The sequence below is a fragment of the Acromyrmex echinatior genome, chromosome 2, assembly GCF_024713525.1.
Source record: "Acromyrmex echinatior isolate Ae372 chromosome 2, ASM2471352v2, whole genome shotgun sequence".
NCBI classification, from domain to species: domain Eukaryota; kingdom Metazoa; phylum Arthropoda; class Insecta; order Hymenoptera; family Formicidae; genus Acromyrmex; species Acromyrmex echinatior.
In genome coordinates, this window is record NC_141853.1 from 13,836,421 (window position 1) to 13,858,520 (window position 22,100).

Below are 22,100 nucleotides of genomic sequence, written 5' to 3' on the forward strand. Positions count from 1 at the left end.
CAACTTCCTCCTTCGCGATATTCTGGCCGAATACGACGAATGCGGTGCACCAAACGCTTCAAAACGCTTACATAGAATACAGCATTAACTGTTTGGCCTGCTGGAACGAATTCTTTGTGCACAATACCCTTGGAATCATAAAAACAAATGAGCATTGTCTTCACTTTTGACTTCTCTAAACGCGATTTTTTGGGTTTTGGGTCGTTTCGCGCCTTCCATTCCGCGCTTTGACGCTTGGTTTCTGGATCGTATTGAAAACACCACGTCTCGGCACCAGTAACAATGCTATAAAGGAAGTTTTGGTCCTTTTTTGCTTCCTTAATAATGTCCTTTGAATGTTGAATTCGATGCATTTTTTGGTCGTCAGTCAACTTGTGTGGAACAAATCGTGCACAGACTTTTTGTAGGCCCAAATGTTCGGTCAAAATGCAATAAATCGTTGATTTGGGGATGTTCAATTCCATTTCCATGTATCTCACTGAAGATTTTGGCTCATGCTTGATGAAATTACGCACAACTTCGATGGAATTTTCGTTAATTGTCGATTTTGGGCGACCTGTATGTGCGTCGTCATTTATGTCCTCACGACCGTTCTTGAATCGCGTATATCACTCATAAACATTGGCACGGGCTACACAATTATCACCATAAACTTGTTTCATCAAATTATGGGTTTCGGTAAATGTTTTACCAAGTTTAAAACAAAACTTAATATTGGCTCTTTGTTCGAAGTTCATTCTCGTACCGATGTATACAACATACTGACACTTGAGACGCCATAACTTCGTTTCCACTGAACCAAATGTCATGAAATTTTTACTGGAAGTCAGCTAGGGATGTACCTTTCAAACGCGCAATCGAACACACGGATGGCGCCACCCGACCTATCCCTATTGAAAAAGTTCGGAAAATTTTGGGACGCACCTTGTATGTATATTTAATAAATAATATTTAACATCTAATAATAAAACGATTAAAATAATACATAGATATTTGTTATAATGTACATACCAAGTTATTCACAAGTATTATCGTAAGTTTTATTTATTTAAATTAAGTCATAAAATATTTTATTTAATAACCAATTTTATTTAGAATTATAAATTTTCTTTTTCATTTTTTGTTAGTTTTTTTTTATTACTTTAAAAAAGGTTTAAATGTTAAATGAACAAATTACAGTACATATTTTAAGAGAATTTAGTAAAAAACTAATATTTCTAATATTCTTAAATACAATGTCAATTATAGATCTTTTATCTTATTTAATAGGGCAAAGTAAAAATGCGGTAATCAACAAATATATTTTACAATCATTGTTTCTTGTTCATCAAACTTCCGTTTGATCTCCATTAGGCTTTGAAATGTAGCATACATGTACAAAGGTTCAAAGTGTACTGTAAGAATTTTAATTCAATGTTGGTACACACTTTATTTTTATAATCGTATAATATTGTACAAATTATTACAATAAACTATATATTTCTGTAATTATGTCTGTTTCTTAATTTTACCAACATGGCTTGCCGTAAGCGTTTGGCAAGATAGCAGAATTAAATAATACAGCCATACAGTGCAAAAATGCACTTTCTCGAATCCTTCACTCTGTGATTACGACTTTTTTTTCTCTAAAATTATATCCTACAATAATAGTACAAAAAATTATTATCGGGATAAATTGAAATTGCTAAATTAAACTCGTTATTTCTTTTAACGACTATCTACATATTGATGTATCCTATAATCGTTTCGGAGTGTATACAAGAAGAAAATGAAATGAAAAGTCTCTTCTTGTGTACTACGCTATTGCTATACTCTATATTATAACTTTACATATTTATATATATAATATCATAAATGTTTATATTATATATATACATATATAAATGTAGACGTACGCCGCGTTGAGTGTGCTAACAGGATCAATGCTCCATTTCATATTCACGTTTATCAGAAAAAATGTATACACGAGTTGTGTGTCATCCTATTTTATTGATATATTTCTTTATATTATATCCTATGTTAATGTACATTTTTGTTGTTTTCATAAGAGCGCACTAAAATAAAACTGGGTACTTTGTTTTTTTTTTATTACAGTATACGTGACTAAAGGGTTCAAAAATCTATAGTAATATAGATACAATTTACAAGTTTCGATTTAAAAAAAAAAAAAGCAAAAAGATTTCTCGTATTACATCACAAATTATTTCATACACACAGTTCTATGAAATATCATAAATAAAAAGTATGACAATAATTTCACTAACTGTTAATTAAAAAACGTATGATGGCGAAATGAAAGCATAATATATATCTGAAGAACTAGATGGTATCCAGTATAACACTTGTCGTTAGTACCTGTGTACTATAGATTCGTGACTGTCGTGGGCACTCTGGTCAATTAGTACAATTTATCGCATCGTATATCGTTCGGAAATTATTTCGCAAACATGATGTTTATCAGCCTATCAAACCGGAGATTACGGACAATTTCACTGTCCTAAAGTCATATAGCATCATAATAACAAAATAGAATAAATTCGAATATATTTATCTTAGAAAAAGAATTTACATTGTAGAGAATTCGCTATGTATGAGAGTAATCCATACTGCGCATAATGTTATTACGATGTACGTAGCATCAAAATGTTACAATACACTTGATATTTCGCGCGAGAGAGTTCATGTTACACATATAGGCGAGTTTATAGGTCGGGAGTATGCAGCTCTAGGATTTAACCAAGGAATCAGACTGAAGGCCACCCTTTAATATTTTTACAGTCTATTTTATGTAGGTCCGATAACAACAATAAAAATTCTTAAATAAATATATATCGGTATAATCATTGATGGAATATTATTACGCAGTCAACTAGTTTCCTTGTTGTCACGAGTCATAAGATTTTTTCTTTTTTCTTGCTTTTTTTCTTCTTTAGGTATTTGGAATTAATTCGCGTCTTAAAGCATAGTATACATACACATGTACACGTTAACGGCACGTTAATCACTGTACGTTTGCAGTGATCGGCATGGAGTACCACAAAAAGTTATGCGAAATTCGATCAGACAAGACACAATTATCACTCAAGCTCATCATTGCTATTTTCCTCTGCCTTGAATCGCACCGGATCTGGTTGTAGGTTTCGCCGGTTGCGGAATAATCGTTATCTCATCATTAATCTTCAATGGCTTTAGAAGCGAATCATTCGATCGAGACGATGGAGATGCAGGCGTGTTCTTCTTATCCATTACTCTTTTTGCTACAACACTATGCGCCGAGTATACATGATTCTCGAACTGCTTGTACATTCCGAATGTGGCAGTGCAGACTGTACACTTATATGATAAATGTGCTGGCTTTAATGTCATCCCGTGATCTCGAGCAACATGATTTAATAATTTCCATTGATATACCTAGAAATCAACATATACATTTCATAAATCATGTTTATACTTCCTTTATTCTCGAAAACAAAATTTCATGTTACAAACAACAGAAAAAAAATGAACTTACCCTGCCACAAGCTGGACAACGACCCGCATCTTTTCCTTTATTTGCTGCCTCTTGCATACTAGATGTAACAAGCCCATGAGATCCTAATAAATGTCTTTCCAAACCCTATTTAGAAAAAAAGAAATATGTTATTATATATATGCATTTTTAAATGGATGAAAATAATGATTAAATTTTAAAACTTTATATTTTAATAAATATTAAATTTTACTGATGTAAATAAAATGTTATATAAATATCAGTGCATATTTTTCATGATAAAAGAAATAGAATAATTGCACTTTAACTTCAGAAATATTTTTATTTATTAACTTAACTAAATAATTGTGTAAAAATACCTGATCTGTAAAGAATCGGAATTGGCATTTCTGGCAGTTTAATGGAGGTCTGTTATAAATCATCTTTGGATGTATTTTTACTTTGTGGATCCACTGCATGTGATTTCGTAATTGTTCTAGATCCTAAAATAAATACAATAGAAAAATTGCAAAATATTTCGAAAAGATTTACGAATATTACTTATAATATCTTAACATCTGTTAATAATTAGATATTAATTAATAATACAAATTATTCATTATTTATCATCTATTATATTAATTTGTTAATTTGCAATTTCCAAGAGTAGTGACCATCAAAAATAAGAATAATAAAAGTCTATAATTTAATAGTCTATAAATTTATCGTACACTCACCTTAATATATCCATCACAAATTTCACATATAACAAATGTATTTTTTCCTCCAGATTTCGAAGAAGTTCCTGATCCTGGAATGGAGGTCTGAGATGTTGTACGTGGTAGTGGAGTAATAGATATACTCGGCTGACTTAATAGCTTCGCTGTAGGATTTTTGGAACTGGCTGTTGTATTCTGAAAAGTATAAAATACTTACGTTATTTTTAAACACAAATTGGTGTCAGTTTAATAATGTTACTTTTATAAATCATATAATAACAAATATCTGTTTTATTTAATATCCACCTGAAAAATTTGACATTAAAGTTACACATTTGTTATTGCTTTTTCTTCAGACAATGTGTGTATGTGTGTATATGTGTATTTTTCCACTAGGTCTAATTAAATTTCTGCAAAGTTCAATGACAATTTATTGAATATATGAAACGTTGTTTCTCAATTTTTCATCGATTAATCTTTATTTATAACCATGTAGCAATTATTACAACTTAAGAATTAAGATAAACATTTTTTTCATTAGTAAAATTACATATATATTAGTTGATAAAGATTTAGCATTTGCACTGTATAGTACAAATATAATCATATCCCACACATTACTATTTATATATGAACGATAAAGGGTAAAATAAATATTATTATATTTATTTTAATCTATTATATTAACGAGAAATGTGTGTGTGTGTGTGTATGTTCTTAAATATTATGTGTACGTATAATATTAATTATTAGATCAGTTTAAAAAATGGAAGGAGTTCTCTATGCGCAGTGTTAAAATTTTCAAGCGACTACAAGTTTATCCGATCGTTCATAATCAAACTTGGAGAATGTTAAAAGCCTTTCTTTTGCACCTGCAAAACACATCATTCATGCGAACTCACGAAATCAGTTATTCTCCCTGGTTACTTTCCAATATTTATTTACCTGTGATGAGGACAACCTAGACAGAGAGTCGATTACGTTGGGTACAAGTGCAATTGGTGTGGGTTGACCGGAACTGCCGCCGCTACTGCTACTCACTCCCGAGACAGCCGACATGACAGTCCCAGAGCCACCCACCACCTGCCACCACCCATACATCTTTTTTACTAGTTCTTTGGAGCTTCGAATGTACTTAAAGTATTTACGTGTGTACAGTGTACACACATTCGTGAATATTGTTATTAGAGAATGCAGAGAAGACTTTTAAAAGAATGTGGCACGCGTCCATTACTCTCTATTGTTAAATAATGTATATAAATATAAGATGTATAACTTTATTATTGTCAATGTAATTTGTGTTTAAATTAACATAGAAGTTCTATAAACATCGATATAAGAATATTTTGCACAATTTTAAGTTTATTAACCTGATATATATATATATATATATATATATATATATATATATATATATATACATACACACTATAAATACTTTGGCATCAGTGGATCACTAGTCTCTCTAATATTATTTTGCATTTCTATACAAAGTAAGGGATACCATTTATATATTATTTTCGCAATTAACTAAATGGCTTTCGTCAATACAAATATTTACTTTATACATATTAGAGAAAATTTAATGAAATATATTTGAGAACTTTTTCACCCCTTTCTTTTGACGTCACTCACCTTGTGCGATATTTATAAATAGATATTATTTTAGTATATATCTTATACTGTTCTATCTATACTTTGTTAAAGACAATATTGTGCAGATACCAACTTACGATAAAGTAAAATGACGATATATGTATGCATTTAAAAAATTTAAGATAATAAACTATAAATATGTTATACAGATAACAGTAGTCAAGTAATACACAGATATAATTCGACACAAATATTCTGGATACACACAGCTATTAAATTTTTGTGCAGTATATAAATTGCGGCTTTCTCTAATTTTAAGAAGGGCATGACTTGTCATAAATTCTCATCGCCCTTATATGTTAGTAAGCATGTTAAAATAATAATAACGTGTGTGTGTGTAGATAATAACCTTAACGCAGATATTTATAATTATTAGATATTAAAACTGAAAATTCATTTTTTATTTCACTTATTTTTTATTTATTTCAACATACTCTTCTTGCTATCTTCGTGAAGCACAAGTTTTTAATTTTTAGTTTCCGTTTCATATTTTATTTTATATTTATATTATATTTTATTTTATATTTTTGTATTTTATATTTTTTCCGTTAAATCTAATTGTTAGTGTTTGCATATGTATAACGAGTATACATCTATGACAAATGCTATTGTTACCTGGAATATTTGGTTACTACTGAACTGGTATGACGTGGGTACCAATAAACCAGAGGATGTAGGACGATACATCATTCCTGCAACATTGTCTGAAATATACAGCTTACATTAATAATCGTGGATGTAAATCCATTAAACGTATGATGCGTGGAGATTAGAGAAAATTCTCTTATTTTGTAGTCTCGTTAATTTCATAATCTGTTGTAAAAATTTACCTTGTCGCATTGGAGTAGCACCTGGTCGTAATGTTTTCAGATCGGAATATCTCGGCTGCATTGGCGGCCGTCCTCTTCCACGACCTGTGATCGGTGCGGGAAGCAGTTTTGGTAACAGCGGTTGTGGACCCTTTGCGCTCATCGCCATAGCTGCGAGCGCATTTGGATTAGTCGGACCAACGGGTCGCGCGCGATTTACACGCGGTATTTTGGCCGGTGGTTCCCAATCCACCGCGGGCTCCAAGTTCCTCTCCGGTCTAAACTTCTTCGTGCAGGCGAGTATGTGCCGCGTCAATTTACCCTTCTGATTGTCCTCGAATGGACAGTTCGGGCACTGATGGAAAGCGGGACCGCGTTCCAATCTACCACGAGTATTATGCTCTGCTTCCATATGATACAGGATATCGTGAGGACTACGAACCTCCATCGGACAGAAGTTACATTTGTAAACATAATTGCGCATATGCGGAGTTTCTAGATGATGCTGCATGACTAATGTCGATTCCGTTTTAAAACTACAGAACTCGCATTTCTTCATCTCTAAATGGAATGGTTCGTTATTTTCTTTACTAAACTCTAAATTCTTGATAAGTGAATTTATAGCTAATTGAGTCTCAGCTGATGTGCTACCTTTGCCTTGTTTACGTTTTTGAGTCCGTAAGAGATCAGTTTGCACATACTCCTGAACAAGGTTCATTCCAATTTGCATAAAGAACTTTCCCAATGGCAGATCAAAATATGTCGGTATTTTATTTCTGTCGTCTTGCCTTAGATCATGCTTATCACTTAAACTACTGAATCCATGATCGATCAAGTCTATTGAATTGTCACCTCTATCATCTCCCTCTCGCTTACCCTTTCCCTCCATATCACTGTCCTCAGATTTGTCATTACCTCTTTTAACATCTAAAGAATCTTCTTTATAATCTTCATTGTCCTTATTTTCGTCAGCAAGTCTTTTCATCCTTTCTTCCTTTTCTATCTCTTCAATGTTTCTCTCCAACTTAGTGACAAATTCTTTCAGTGGTTTTAGAGGTGGTTTTTCATATACATAAGGTACTATAAAAGATGGTGCTTCAACCACGAACATATCATCGGTCAGTGTCGGCAAAATCGGCGGTACCGTCGGCGTAACTGTGGTCATACTACTGGTTTTCGGGCTTAGTTGTGCCGCTTTTGACGTCATGGGTACTGGTGTGATAGTTGTCCTCATATTAGGGTACATTGTCTGCGTTGTCATACCACTCATCGGGACAACTGAGAACGGATTGGAGTTGGAGACCGTGTGATGAGGTTTGCTGTTACTCACGGGAACTCCACCGCGTCCCGAGAGAATGGAGTTTGTATCTATTATAACTAAAGTAGGTTCCTTCTTTCCGCCTTTAATGGATTTACTACCAGCGGCGATCTCCACCAACCGTTTAGTATCATTAACGACAATGGTAGTTTTACTGTTTCTAACTGGTGATTTTAGTTTAGAATTTTCTTTATCCTTACTGTCGATACCGGCTAATGGATCTTCCGGTTTAATCTCTTCTATGTCAGATCCATCGTCTTCTACTTCCTCCTCCAACTCCTTCTCTATATAGCTTGTTCGTTTAATGTTGCGCGAGCTTCTTCTCGGCGTGATACTACTAAGATCTACTTGTTTTCGTGGTTTTCTCTGTTTTGTGGGATCTTTAATAGCACGGTCTAGTGATGAATCATGATCGTTGCTTTTCATGCTATCAGTTATTTCTTCGATGTCGGGACTGCCACAGCTTCCATTTTCCTCACAGAGCTTGACGTCTGACTTCTCCATACTGCTGTCAGCGATTTCACTACTGTCACAACTACAGTTTGATGACACATCATTGTCATGCTTCTCGATGGTTTTCTTCGAAAGGAACACATCGTCATTATCCAATTGTATTTCGGTAATGCTCTCATCAAGACATTCTATATCAGAGTTATTACTTTGTTCATCTACATCCATAGCTTCACAGGATGTGTTTTTCACACACTCGCTTATTTCAGTTTTAGACACTTCACTAGAATTGTTCGTCTCACTTACACCGTCGGGTGAGTTGGATACTTTAAAGTCATTTTTCAAATCAAACGTTTCACCCTCCTTACTAGTATTACCTACTTCTTCATTTCCATCACTATCTTCATCTTTTGCTTCTTGAATGCCGACTGCTCTTTCATGATCATCCTCGTCATATTGCTCGTCCACATCTTCTTCCTCTTCCTCTTCCTCGTCTTCATCACCCTCCTCCTCCTCCTCCTCCTCTTCTTCTTCTTCTTCTTCTTCTTCCTCTTCTTCTTCTTCTTCTTTAGCGATAACATCTTTCAGAGCTGTCTTGCTTGTATTATCACTGGTATCCATATATTCTTCGTTGTCGGCGCTATAATTCCCATTGACACCATTTGGAATAATCATATCTGTGAACAAATATTTCATATATAATTATTTAATATATAAACATTATTATTCATTAAATAAATATCTTAATTATTTTAAAAAAGCATCAATATAAATACAAATATATATGTAATTATTAAAAAAAATATTCTTGAATCAAAAGCATATCTTTAAAGTTATTACTCTTAATATACCATTAATGTTTCTGTGATAAACTAATTTTAATTTAACGTAAGGCTGAAAGAATTGATAGAAAATCAAACAAGATAGTATCGTATTTGCAGCGAATATATTCTAGATGTAGATATTAGTTATGAAATATGGTATATGCATAGAATATAGTTTTTCCAAAGCGTTTTTCTAAAAGCTTTCAAGTTGCAATAATGGATGGTAATCTTTAGGTAAAATACTGTCACATATAATTATGACCAAGCTATGATCAGTAATAAATAAATTAGATAACAATGTTATTGCTGTCTTATCAGTTTCAACAAGACTTCTCAGTGAAATATGTAACACCTTTATAAATTACAACATAGATTTGCATACTTTGTTTATATTACATGCAGAAAAAATATGAAATCTTGTGCTCTCTCTCTCTCTCTCTCTCTCTCTCTCTCTCTCTCTCTCTCTCTCTCTCAATTTTCTTTTATTTCATATTATTTTATATTTGTCTAAAATATGATATGTATAATATCTGCTGTAAGTGATACATGCTTTCAGAGACCTTGTCTTATAATTAGAGAGCCTGATACTGAATCAATTAATCAAAAATCTCTCTCAGGCAGACAGCCATGTGCTAGCAAAAGTACACTATGCAACTTGGTATACAATTTGATCCGGCCATACAAAATGACATTGTGACAAAGTTCTGTGATCTACAGATCCAAAAGGATCTACAATCCAAAGGATCTGAACGCAAACTGTGAAAATTGAATTTTACCAAGCGTTAGAAACGTGAAACAGGAGTCAGTGCTCACCTTTCAAATGTTTATCGGAACTGTCTTGTGACTGAGAAGTGTCCTTAGAGGCAAGCTCCTCCAGCGTGCCTTCCATGAGTCCACCGTGGTCCGCCGCGCGGTCGATCTACAATTAACGACACACCACTGATGACAATCGGAGAAGGCAAGAAAGGCGAGACGAAGTGCACCACAGCTACACGTTCACCACCTCGGGGATGGCGAAGGAGGCCTGGCAGAGATGCGAGGGAAGAGAAGGAAATTTTTAGCGAGGCCGAATTTTTCAAAATGGCGCTGCGAATTCCGCACTTGCGTCCGCTCTCGCTCCCATAACCAACAAACTTCCGTCTGAGCCCGAGGGGGTATCCGATGTCGTGTATGTATGTGTGCGTGTGTATGTGTGCGCGCGCGAGCGCACGAACGACCGCGCGGGTATGTTGCACCTGGGGCGTTTCGAATGCTATCGCGGTAGCAACAGCGACGGCGACGGTGACGGCGATGATGACGGCGTCGTCTCAAGTTCAAACGTTCTGTCTTCACTTGGCGTGCGTGAATGAATACGCGATTCGCTTGCACGCGCGCACACGCGACGACCGACGAACAGACGAACAGACGCACAGACGGATAGATGGACGGACGAATGGACGGACGGACAGACGGACCGACGGACCGACACACGAATGGATATCCGCGACTCCTGGTTCAGGCGACTCCAACTCACGCGAGAACAGTTAGCGTCGTCTGCCAGCTAGCGCAGGTAGTCATCTGCATCAACCTGCATTCACTAACCACCGCTAGCGTCTGCGAGTGCCAGTCAGTCATTCCATCAAACCATGCAGCCAGTTCGTCAGTCGTCGATCCCGACCCTCCGTGCGCGCCGCATCACTCTCTCTCACTCTGTCTCTTTCTCTGTCTCTGTCTCTCCTCTCTTCTCTTCTCCTCTCCTCTCCTCTCCTCTCCTCTCTCAACCTTCGCAACCTACCAACCTCCTCTACACCTATACCCAGAAAGAGAGCCTGCACGTATATAGAGTATCTGTGTACGTATACCGCGGCTGCGCGCGCGCAAAGCTTTCCGACGAGGCGTTACACGTTAGACACTACAAAGAGGACGAAGGCAAGGACTATGACGAGACAATAAATCAACCGCGCCAATTTTTCCGAGGATAAACGTCTGTGAACAACGACGTTCAGCGAATTCGGCGAGTGAATCGTCGGAACGCCAAAGAGGTATCGTACGATTCACGTTACCGCCTCTTCCACGAGCGTGACGTTCACATCACGAACCTCTCGCGACGTACCCCGGCGTCGTAAGGAGGTGGGGAAGGGATTCCAGGGGACAGGAAAGCGAAAGAACCCGCGCAACGGCTTCGACTCGTCTCCCGTCGAGAGAGAAAGAGAGGAGAGAGAGAGAGAGAGGGGGGGAGGGGGACGACTGGGGAGATCAGGGGGGAAGATCTTGGCTGCCGACCGGGATGGCGTCGACGTAGAGGTTATAAAGCCTGAGACCACAATTGAAAAGAACAAGCAATAAATAATAGACGAATAGAGAATAAGAGATTGCAACGTATCAGAAACCGTGTATACTAGAAAGTTTACGATTTTTGATAGGTTGAAATTTGTCATTCCTGTTCCTATTGTCTGTGTTTTTTAATGGCTGCATTCAATATTACAATCGCTCACCGAGCTCTTGCATCTGATTAGCATATTTCATTAAATTCAAAAATATATGCCTGTTTAGTTAGACTCTTGTACTTAAGGCTTCCTTAAATTTATCTTTAGATGTTCAGTAGCCAATGAAATAATTCGTAGAGTATCTGAAGATAAATTTAAGGAAGACCAATATAAGGCCTGACTATGAATACGGGTATCAGATCAGAGCTCATTAAGCGAGCAATTGTAATACAGAGGATGCGTTCCGTTTTGCGCACTCAGCGCTTGTAGTATCATTTATGATAGACAACAAGGATGATGTGATGTGTACAGCGTGTAAACGTGAAAACGAAACGTATCCTGAATGTATCCATTTAAGGTGCTTTCTCACGAGTCAGAATTTCGGAAAAGTAAGACCAATCAGAATTATTCGTCTGTATAATGCTAAACTTTAATGATTCTGATTGATGATCGTATGACTTTTCCAAGATTCCGTTTTCCGAAATTCCAACTCATCTATCATAGGGAAGCACACCTTTAGGCTTAATAAATTTCAATCTATTAGAAACGGTGTATTCTTATCATATTCATGGTTTTTGATGAGTTGAAATTTGTTATTACTTTTGGGCGTTTTCCAGCAAAGTACAGTGAATTGTTTCATCCTGTAACGTTGACAAACAACAAGTATGTGATAATTCTGTGTTACACTGGGAGTTTTCCAGAAGTACAATACAATGAGTCCTTACATCCTTGTTGTTTGTCAGCATTAAAGAAGAACGAAATGATTCAATGTGTTATACTGTGTTCATGCTGCAAAATGTCCCTTGTATCCTTGTTGGAAAACGCTATGATTAAGCCTTCATTAAAAAGTACAAGAAATAGAAATAGAGAATAAGAGTTCAACTTATTAAAAACCAAAGAGTCAGTTACAGTTCCTGAAATGAGAAAATTACAAAAGTGAGTAAATAGTATTGACTAAGGCTGTGATCAAAGTCTCTTAACGCTACAAATGCTTTGAAGCGTTTGATGGACCAATTAGAAGAAAGAATTTTACAAACTGATCAATTAAAAAACGCTTCAAAGCGTTTGCAACATCGCGTTGACCATATCCTAAGTATTGACAATGAAGTTATGAATAATCTAGTAAATTTGCTTACTTTGTAATTTTTTAAGAACCGTAATAGGCTCCCAGAACACACCATTTTTGATAGGTTGAAATTTACTATTCCCTATTCCTATTGTCTTGTCTGTAATATTCTTTAATTGTGCACTAGGCTTTAGACTTAAAGCCATAATCACACTATAGATTATGACTCGGAACTCCCGATTATTATTCAACCAATCACAGCAAGGCACCGGCTACTTCTGATTGCCGAGTAAAAATCGCGAATAAAAATCACTCTATTTTCAGTCGACAACATTGAATCGAGTCGAGCCAAGTTAGAGTCGTTGGATAGACTTTTTTCCCTCCTTCAGAAATTCATCCCTTAAGTAATTTTTACGTGTGGGACTGAGACTTAACCGAGTCTGAAATCCACGGAATGGAAGAAGAAGAATGAGTGTCGGGAATCTATAGTGTGATTACATCACACTATATATAAAGATAAAAGGAGAAAATCAACTGTCCGATCGGATTTGACAGATCGCCGGCCCGGTCAATTCGCCCCCGAGATTTGACGATCGGAGAAAACGATCGGAGCTCTTCTCTTCAACGGTACTCGTGGATGCCGCCTGCTTTCCACGGTCACTCCCGTGCTTACCGACGTGAAACGCGCACGTTTTCGCCAGCCCGACGGCCCCGTTCCGACTTGTGCTCGTGAGATCCCCTCCCGGCGCCACGAGACGCCGCTATTCCTCCGACTTGCACCAAGACGTCACGTCACGTCACGTCACGCGTTGCACGCGTTCCTTACGCTCTTCTACACTTTCTGTCTCCAGAAGGTATATGGCACGAGAACGAGAGCTCATGGCTTTCCGAAGCGAGGGGGGCGAGACGAGGCCGAGGCGCGGCGATTCCCAGCGGTGTTTATTACCGTATTCAGAAGTGCCTTCCACCCCGGTTCCCAAGCTCCTCCAAAATCCTCGACGACGGGCTCGTCCTGTCTTGACGCGCGCGCGCGCGCGCGCACCAACTCGAGAGATTTACGGCCGTGAAGAAGATGCAACTCTTCTGCGCGATGCACACTCGACTCGACGCGCCGCCGAGGACGCGACGACGCGCGCTTGAGAGCGCAGAAGCACGGACGGACGAACAGACGGATGGACGGATAGACGGGCGGGCGAACCGACGGTGCTGACGCGGAGTGAGAGAGACAGACGGAGGGAGACACGCACACATATATATACAGACACACACACATACATACGGATGACACCGTGTCCAGTCGGAACGTAAAAGCTCGTCCACGACCCACGACGACGCGGCCGTGCGTCACTCGGCACGCGCGTAACGACGAGCGACGTGGTTGAGGCTATCGCGTCTTCCATTCATGCCGCTCTCCGCGCTTTTTTTTTCCTCCCTCACTTCAACCGTCCAACTATTCCGAATCGTGCGTCTTCGTACGCTTCGTTCGCTTCGAGTAATCGGGTGTACGAGAGAGTGTAGCAGGTACAGGTAATACGCGCGGGTCGCAAGCTGCAACCGACAAGCAGCTTCCCCTCCCGACGGAGGAGTTGAGGTTAATTTTCCAAGCTCTCCTTTGAGCTTTACATATCTCTCTCTCTCTCTCTCTTTCTCTCTCTCTCTCTCTTCACCACTCGATATCATTTAGAGATTATCAATCGCCGTTGACCGCGTTGTTAATCCCAATCAACCTTCCCGGTTGGGGCCACAATGCGCTCAATGACAAATGGTGTATACGTACCTAGAGACGAAGAGTGAGAAGACGGAGATGACAAACGACAGCGGCGACCACGGTGAGGACGAGGACGACGACGACGACGACGACGACGACGACGACGACGACGACGATGAGGATTGTCTACGCGAGTGTCGGCCGACGCGACATCCTCGCGATCCTCATCGATGACGGGCGATCGGCGACGTCGTCGATGGCTGTCGCGTGCAGTGCTGTATCGGCTGCAGCAACGATACAAGTACAATGGATATTACTCCGATCGTTCGTGGGGGGCACGGGGTTGCACACGATTTATTCACAAACCTGTAAATAGGGAACACATATTCATCGTTGATAATTGGCACACTAGAGGGCAGGCGCGACGGGTGGGAAGCGTTAAAAAAGTTACGATCAGGGCCGTAGCGACTGGCGATTTTTCGGGGACCTCTTGTTCTGTCGCACCTCGTACCGTTAAAGGCCTATCCAGACTTGCATATTAAATATATATATATATATATATATATACATACATATTAGAAAAATCGACCAATCGCGCGCAACCAACGCGACGAACGAAACAATATGGCATTCCGGGTTTGATTAGTCGAATAGTCGGCTGTGCGCGGCCTACACGAATCAGTCTGGATAAATCTTCGGAGCGTGCAGCTGCGCGCTCCTTTTTTTTTATATGAGAAATACTGTGTTGGAGAAGAGATGGAGGAGAGAGCAACGGCTCCTAGGAAAGATCATTGTCGAATAGGTCCGTTGCGCGACTCCCATATCGCTTCACTTCTGAATTTCCTCAAATCTTGTGTCTTTCGGTATGAAAATGTTAAACGAATAGAATGGGGTACCGCCGATCTCGATCGAATTAATATCGACATTTCCTCCATAAAAATGTTCGGGTCCCGATTTAATTAGCATTGTCGAAAGCAACGGCACTTTCATCAAATTCCATAAAATATGACAGACATGACACGGTGATATTCGTAGTCCTTAAAGTTTGAGGAATATGGATCGGTCTTCACATAATCCACTCTTATTTCAAGACCGTCTTATGTAATATCCTAAGATGCTAATAGGACTCTGTGAAGAATTCATAGTCTATTCTTATTTTAAGATCGTCTTGAGTAATGTCTTATAATTTTAATACAGCCCTCGTGATCAGTTCATCTTAAAACTATACTTAAAACGGTCTTAAATATAAGTTTCTGACTATGACTGATATCCATAGTCAATTCTTCAATTTGAGACGATCTTAAGTACAATCTTAAGATGTCATAAGCCAATCAGAGACAAAGAGCCGTACTAGCACCTTAAGACATTATCTAAGACTGTCTTAAAATAAGAACTGATTGTACCGGTCCATATTAATAAAGACTTAATAGAATTCGAATTAAAAGCTTAGTAATATAAAAATTATGGGCTACTTCCGAATCAAATTCTGATTAATTTAAAACAAAATTTTTTTATTTATCTAATAATAATTTAATCTTTAATTTAATATACTATTATAATTTAATATTATACATATATTGTAATTAATAATAAAATTTTTAATTTATCCTTCCTTCTTTACGATTCAATCTATTTCTTTTCTACATTAAACAAAAAAAAATTATCAATTGTTAATGATATTCGCATTAATGAAATCGTATTTAATAACAATGGACGAATTAATCAGAGTTTGGTCAAAGTCGTTCTAGGATAAACGAACTGCGAAAGATGATCCGTCTCGACAGTCGGCAGAGGAAAAATCAACCTCAAGTCGGCCAAAGAATACGCCATTATTTTAACATAGTAGCATATATCTCCGTATAAAGAGAGATGCGTTTTATCTTAATTACTTTTAAAGGCAAAAATGAAAGTGTTAAAATAAACAAAACCCAATCAGTCTTTCTGGTCATCTTATCGCAACAAGACAATATCCAACAGGGAAGAGATTAGCTCCGTAACGGTACAATGCCATGATGCCAAGAGGAAACGTGTAGCACTATGCGCATCTTTTCATCTTTAAATTCTCATCGTTTAACGGAAATATAACGGTTTCTCGAAAAGCTATTTGAATATTTCTTGATTATGTGATAAAATATATAACAGATACATAAATTGACAATTGATTAAATTAATTAATTATAATAATAACTGAACAGTTACGTTTTCTGCAAACGTAACGTAAGTTTTACATTCGAAGAAATTTCTTTGTTCTCGAAAATCTCGTGTAGAGCTCCACGTTTCCTAGCGAGTTTGCAGACAACTTGCGAAAATGATGCGTTTTTGCGTGTGTGTGTGTGTGTGTGTGTGTGCGCGCGAGGGCGAGCATTACTCTAAATCAATTTTTCGGGTTCCCGTCTTCTTCGTTTTTAACTGTTGAAATCGTTACTCTGCGCTCCGACGGTACACACAGCGTTGCCAAGTTTACACGCAAAATCAATGCCGTAATAAAAGTAATAATAAAACCGTTGAGTGCATCTTCATATGCAAAATGGGTTTTTGTCGTAACGGGAAAATAGAGATTCTCGGAATCGACAACAATATTATCATGGATATGTCGTCGCCAAATCGTAACCCTTTCACAAATCTCATGATACAAATTTTATAATAATTAATAATTCCTGTCGATATATTTTTCATAATAAAGAATCACAAGGAAGAAAGTATATTGAACATCAATTACCTTCATTTACAAGTACATAAGATTAGCTATAGCTCTACAAACGACATATAAAAACTCATATTAATAAAAGTATCCAAAAACTTATCAGAAGATGTCAGGTGATGTTTTTTTTATCTATAGCGGATTGTAATCTTTTATGTTGCATGGGAGCTTTTGTAGGTCACAGACCATGTATAAAGAAAGGAATTGAAAGAATCAGTGCAAGAAGGAGGCAGTACCATGACTCAGGAGCTTATTTCTACATTTTTCATTCTTCTGAAAGAGTGTAGATATTTAAAGTATCTAAAATGTGCTTGCGGGCATACATTATAAGGCGCCACGCGTTTCTTAACGACATGAATTTCAAATTGAAATTTCAGATTGAAAATAAACTCTTCTGAAATCTAATTCAAATACAAATCCATATCTAGGGTGGATTTTTTTAAATTATTGACTTACCTAATTCTTGTAGCGAAACCTATTTTAATTTCAATCGCGGTGTATCGAGGTCGCAGTCGTTTTTACAGTTGACCTTTTGCATTTATCATTTGCGTTTGCATAAAAAAAAATTGTTTTCTTTCTACATCGCGATTATGACAGTCAGTTGCAACACAACGCTTCCTTGTCACAGAAACGATACTTGCATCCGTGCAACTAATCGCATAATCGCGGCGAAGTTGGTCGTTTCAGTTTGTCTTTTTTTTTTTGTCGAAAATGAGAGTGCAGCGAATTTATCTACAATCACGTCTATTAAAAATGTTTTGGCTATACAGTATCAGTTAAAAATATCCAGTAAAAAAATTAGTTAAAAAACTAATATCGACTAATATTAGCCAACAAATTTTTGTCATAAATACACTCTGTAACTAATTGCAAAAACAATAAATAATCTAGCCTATAATGGTAGCAAAATAGCTATATTTTGTTTGAATTTTAGATAAGTAATTTTTAAGTAAAAAAGTAAATTTAAATAAATTTTTACACGAATATTTATTAGAATTTTATTAGTATATATAAATAAATTTGATTTAATTCGTAATGCTACGATCTTATCAAAATTTGCAAATAAATATTACAAAATACGATTTTACAATAAGACATACAATAATAACAAAAAAATTAAATAACTTTTAAACTAATAAGCTAGAAATATTAAATAATAAGCTCAAATTTTACATAGATACTCAGAGACGTAATATTAGAACAATCAACGAAATGTTTATATTTTTGTTAATGTTTTGAGATGTGACACATACATCTTAAGTTGAAATATTTAGTACTTTCTGCAATCCTTCAAAGCAAGAAGCAACGTATAAGTTACAGTAAACGTGACGAAGGCGCAGTGTTTCTCACGATTTCACCATATCTGTGTTTAACAGGCGTAATTCAATCGCCGTTATACTTTTACCGGTGCTTCACGAGTTTAGATTTAGGATTAACAGTGACATCGCGCGCGTGAGAAGCTTTCAATCTAAAATAAAAATTATTTAACAAAAATGAATAACAGAAGGGCTAAGAGCCAAATTTTTCGTATATTTAGATTCTTAAAAACACATACGTTTCGACCTATTTGTCACGTCATCCTCAGTGTATACATGATAAATTAACGCAAATTTAATAAAAATCATAAAACGGTTAAATACAATTTCTATGCAAATTATAGTTACATAAAGTGGTGGACCTATTTCTTCATGTCTATTTTCATTCGCAACAATGCAATGCTTTCCATCTTGTCATCTTCGTTACATTCTTCTTACTTTTTTTCTAAAAATTATTTATATAATTTTATAATAACAATAAAAAGGACAGCTGCGACGCGTTTTCAAAATAACGTATCGAAAAAAATACGCGTATTGAAATATTTTACTTGGAATTTATAATTTAAAAAAATTAATAATGTATTTCACGTACTAATGAAATTATTCAGTGATTGACATTTGACGGTGTTACAACAAGAAACATGATAAATAAATATTGATTCGTGCGGAGTATTGATATACTGTTGGAACTATTAAGGCTTGTTGCGGTTATCTCGTAAATAGTTAGTCTTTCCCGAGTCTTATCTTAATTTTCGTAAAGTAAACGAAGCTTATCTTAATTTTCATAAAATGAACGAGGAAATGCTCAAGACGAAAATTTTTTAAACAACGAACAGTCGAACAAATAACGAAATTTTGATTATTAATATTAAGATTTTGTATATAGTTAAACATTTCCAGATAAAGGGAAGATTGTAATTGTTAGGTCTTTTGATAGCAAAACTGTTCAAATGTCATCGACGTTTCTTCGGTAACTTTTGAAAAGTTCTGTTTTCAAGTGATGGTATTTTCTAAGATGGAAGAGAGAATGTAAACGGTGTCAGTGTTCTGATTTTAAGATGTTATTGTAAACGATCTGGAGATATTCTGTTATACTATACTGCATTCTTTATTTTTTACATAAAGAGATTTTAGAGTTCGAGATATATTTACATAAAAATATCCGATATATATCGAATATATTATATATCCAAATGTGGTTATTTATAAAATTTTTATATCTTAGAAAGTAAACCTAGAATTATGTGTAGTCTTTATTGTTTCCAAAAAACTATTAAATATTTTTTTTATAGACAATATATTCTATTCCTTATATAGAAAATAAAGAATATAAGATGTATATGTAGATAAAAAGATATCAGAACAATATTTTCAACAATTACTTCAGCCATTATTTGAAAAAATTATAATATAATTTTATTACGTGATATAAAGCTGATAAAATTATCAATTACGAAGATCCAGAAATAATAACAAATGAAGTGAAAAAATATTCTGAATTAATTATTATTGGAAAGAACCGTGTAAAATCAATAATACACAGCGTTGTAATTATTCAATTTAAATCGTCAGTTATATGAAATTATGTATATATCGTGAGATACATATATATCAATAAATATCAATAAATATCATAAATCAATAATATATATCAGATATATATTATTAGCATTTTTAGCAGAAAAAGCAATTTTGCAACTGTAAAATTCTTTAATGTGATTAGTTTTGGTTTTTCACTATATCTAATTGTAAGTGTATAAATCATATTAAAAAATATTGCAACAATCTGCAAAATTGCTTTTTCTGCTGAATGCAGCTATTGATATATCACGAAGAAAAATAATAATTTTATTATAACGCAAAGGTTTGCAAAATTGAATTATCAAGTTTGTTTGCTGTTTATAGCAAATTTGCATATTTGACTTTGCATTTGTTGTAAATAATTTTTGTAGCAAATATAAAAAAATAAATATTCGTATAATTGCAAATAATTTTGCGATCCCTATATTTGCAAATAGAATTTATCGTCATGGTATAGAATTATCGTTCACAGCAAATTTTGTCTTTTCTTCGAACTTTGAAAAATTTAGAATACATATAAATTATATGGTTTCATCAAATTAATTTTGGTACTCGATATCCAAAATTCCTCTCCCTCTCTTTCTCTCTCTCTCTCTCTCTCTCTCTCTCTCTATATATATATATATATATATATATATATATATATATATATTAGGTGTTGGAATTAATTCGTAGCGTTTTACAAGTGATGGGAAGTACTTTCATTAATGTATTTTTTAATGCTCATGTGAAATAAATAACATTCTTTCATTAAAAAACGCTACGAATTAATTCCAACACCTAATATATATATATATATATATATATATATATACACACATTATCTGTGGATTTTTCTCTAGATACGATAAGAGCTAGGTAGAAGAAACTGATTGTGATAAAACATGAATTCTAGATAAGCATATTGATAATGTTTTTCTGTTTTAATCATATTATCCTTATCTTCATAGATCGCTCTCATGTCGGAATTAATTATCAGCGCAAAAAAAAATGATTCGAATGATCCTCGTTGATACACGGACGCGAACAAAATCAACAATCCGGCACCTCGATACGGCCCTGTTTACAATTAAAACTCCCTACTTCGACCTCCATTTTAGGTTCCTACTTCCTAGCATTTGTTTACCGAAGCAAGAATACCGTCATTACGACGTGTAGCGAAAAGAGGAGATTGGTATCCCATATACATGAGTTCGTCTGTACAAGATACTACAGAAGTGAGTGTAAAAAGACTTCTGTTCACCGGTGAAGAAGGAAAAGATCGGAGAAGGGTGAGGTGATGAGACGTGAGAGCGCAGTGCACATGGCGGACGCCGGCACCTCGATACGGCCCTGACACGTCGTTCTCCACGCGCGTGCCGCACTAAGGAAAAAGCACACGAGTGACACGAGTGACACGAGTGCACACGAGGATCCAGCAATCAACTGATGCGATGTGCAATCACGCATGTCGCGCCCTTCTTTCTCTTTCTTTCTTTCCTTTCTTACCGCTCGCTTCCTCGCTCGCGCTCACACATACACACACGCATACACGCGCACGCACGCCACGGCCACAGTCCGACCGGTCAGGACTCCCGCCATTTCTACATGACAGCCGCAACGTGTATGATCCGTCGAACAGCTGTCGACTACGACTGGTTGTCAGTAATCATCCCCCCGGACCGGACGAACGGTTGCCGCTGCCGCAAACACACGCACTCGATCTCGTGCCGGATTGCCGCGCTTATTTAAATTCACACTGACCGTTCATTCGGCACACCGGTGAACACCTGCGGTAGCACCCGCGACTCCCAACGTCACCCACGACACGTCGGCGTTGTTCGTGCTTGAGCCGACGAACCGTTCGCATGCACACAATGTTTATTTCAACAGCGACGCGACGCGACGCGACGTCACCGATCCGCTCCTTTTACCACCGTCGGCGAAACTACCAAGATGGCGGCCGCCATCACGTGACTCGCGACGTTTTATGACGTCGTGCGAATGTTAAAGGCCGGCGGCCGGCCATTCGCGTTTGT

The 22,100-nt window shown here is 36.5% G+C and overlaps 1 protein-coding gene across 12 annotated transcripts; it reads right to left on the minus strand.

Moving 5' to 3' along the window:
• Positions 1 to 1,969: 1,969 nt before the first annotated feature.
• Positions 1,970 to 22,031, minus strand: MEP-1 (zinc finger protein MEP-1). Of its 12 annotated transcripts, none has more exons than XM_087403360.1 (10): positions 21,826 to 22,031; positions 14,554 to 14,768; positions 10,059 to 10,164; positions 6,675 to 9,098; positions 6,460 to 6,548; positions 5,134 to 5,271; positions 4,207 to 4,383; positions 3,850 to 3,972; positions 3,512 to 3,616; positions 1,970 to 3,411 (listed from the first exon to the last, which is right to left on the minus strand). In XM_087403360.1, exons 3-10 carry the CDS (start codon positions 10,132 to 10,134, stop codon positions 3,097 to 3,099), a joined length of 3,447 nt encoding a protein of 1,148 aa, XP_087259486.1. In that variant the 5' UTR covers positions 10,135 to 10,164; positions 14,554 to 14,768; positions 21,826 to 22,031; the 3' UTR covers positions 1,970 to 3,096. The 12 variants fall into 12 exon arrangements, with proteins under 12 accessions (XP_087259486.1, XP_087259483.1, XP_087259484.1 ...); XM_087403357.1 differs by having other exon boundaries at positions 14,554 to 14,850; XM_087403358.1 differs by having other exon boundaries at positions 10,059 to 10,269; positions 14,554 to 14,850.
• Positions 22,032 to 22,100: the final 69 nt, after the last annotated feature.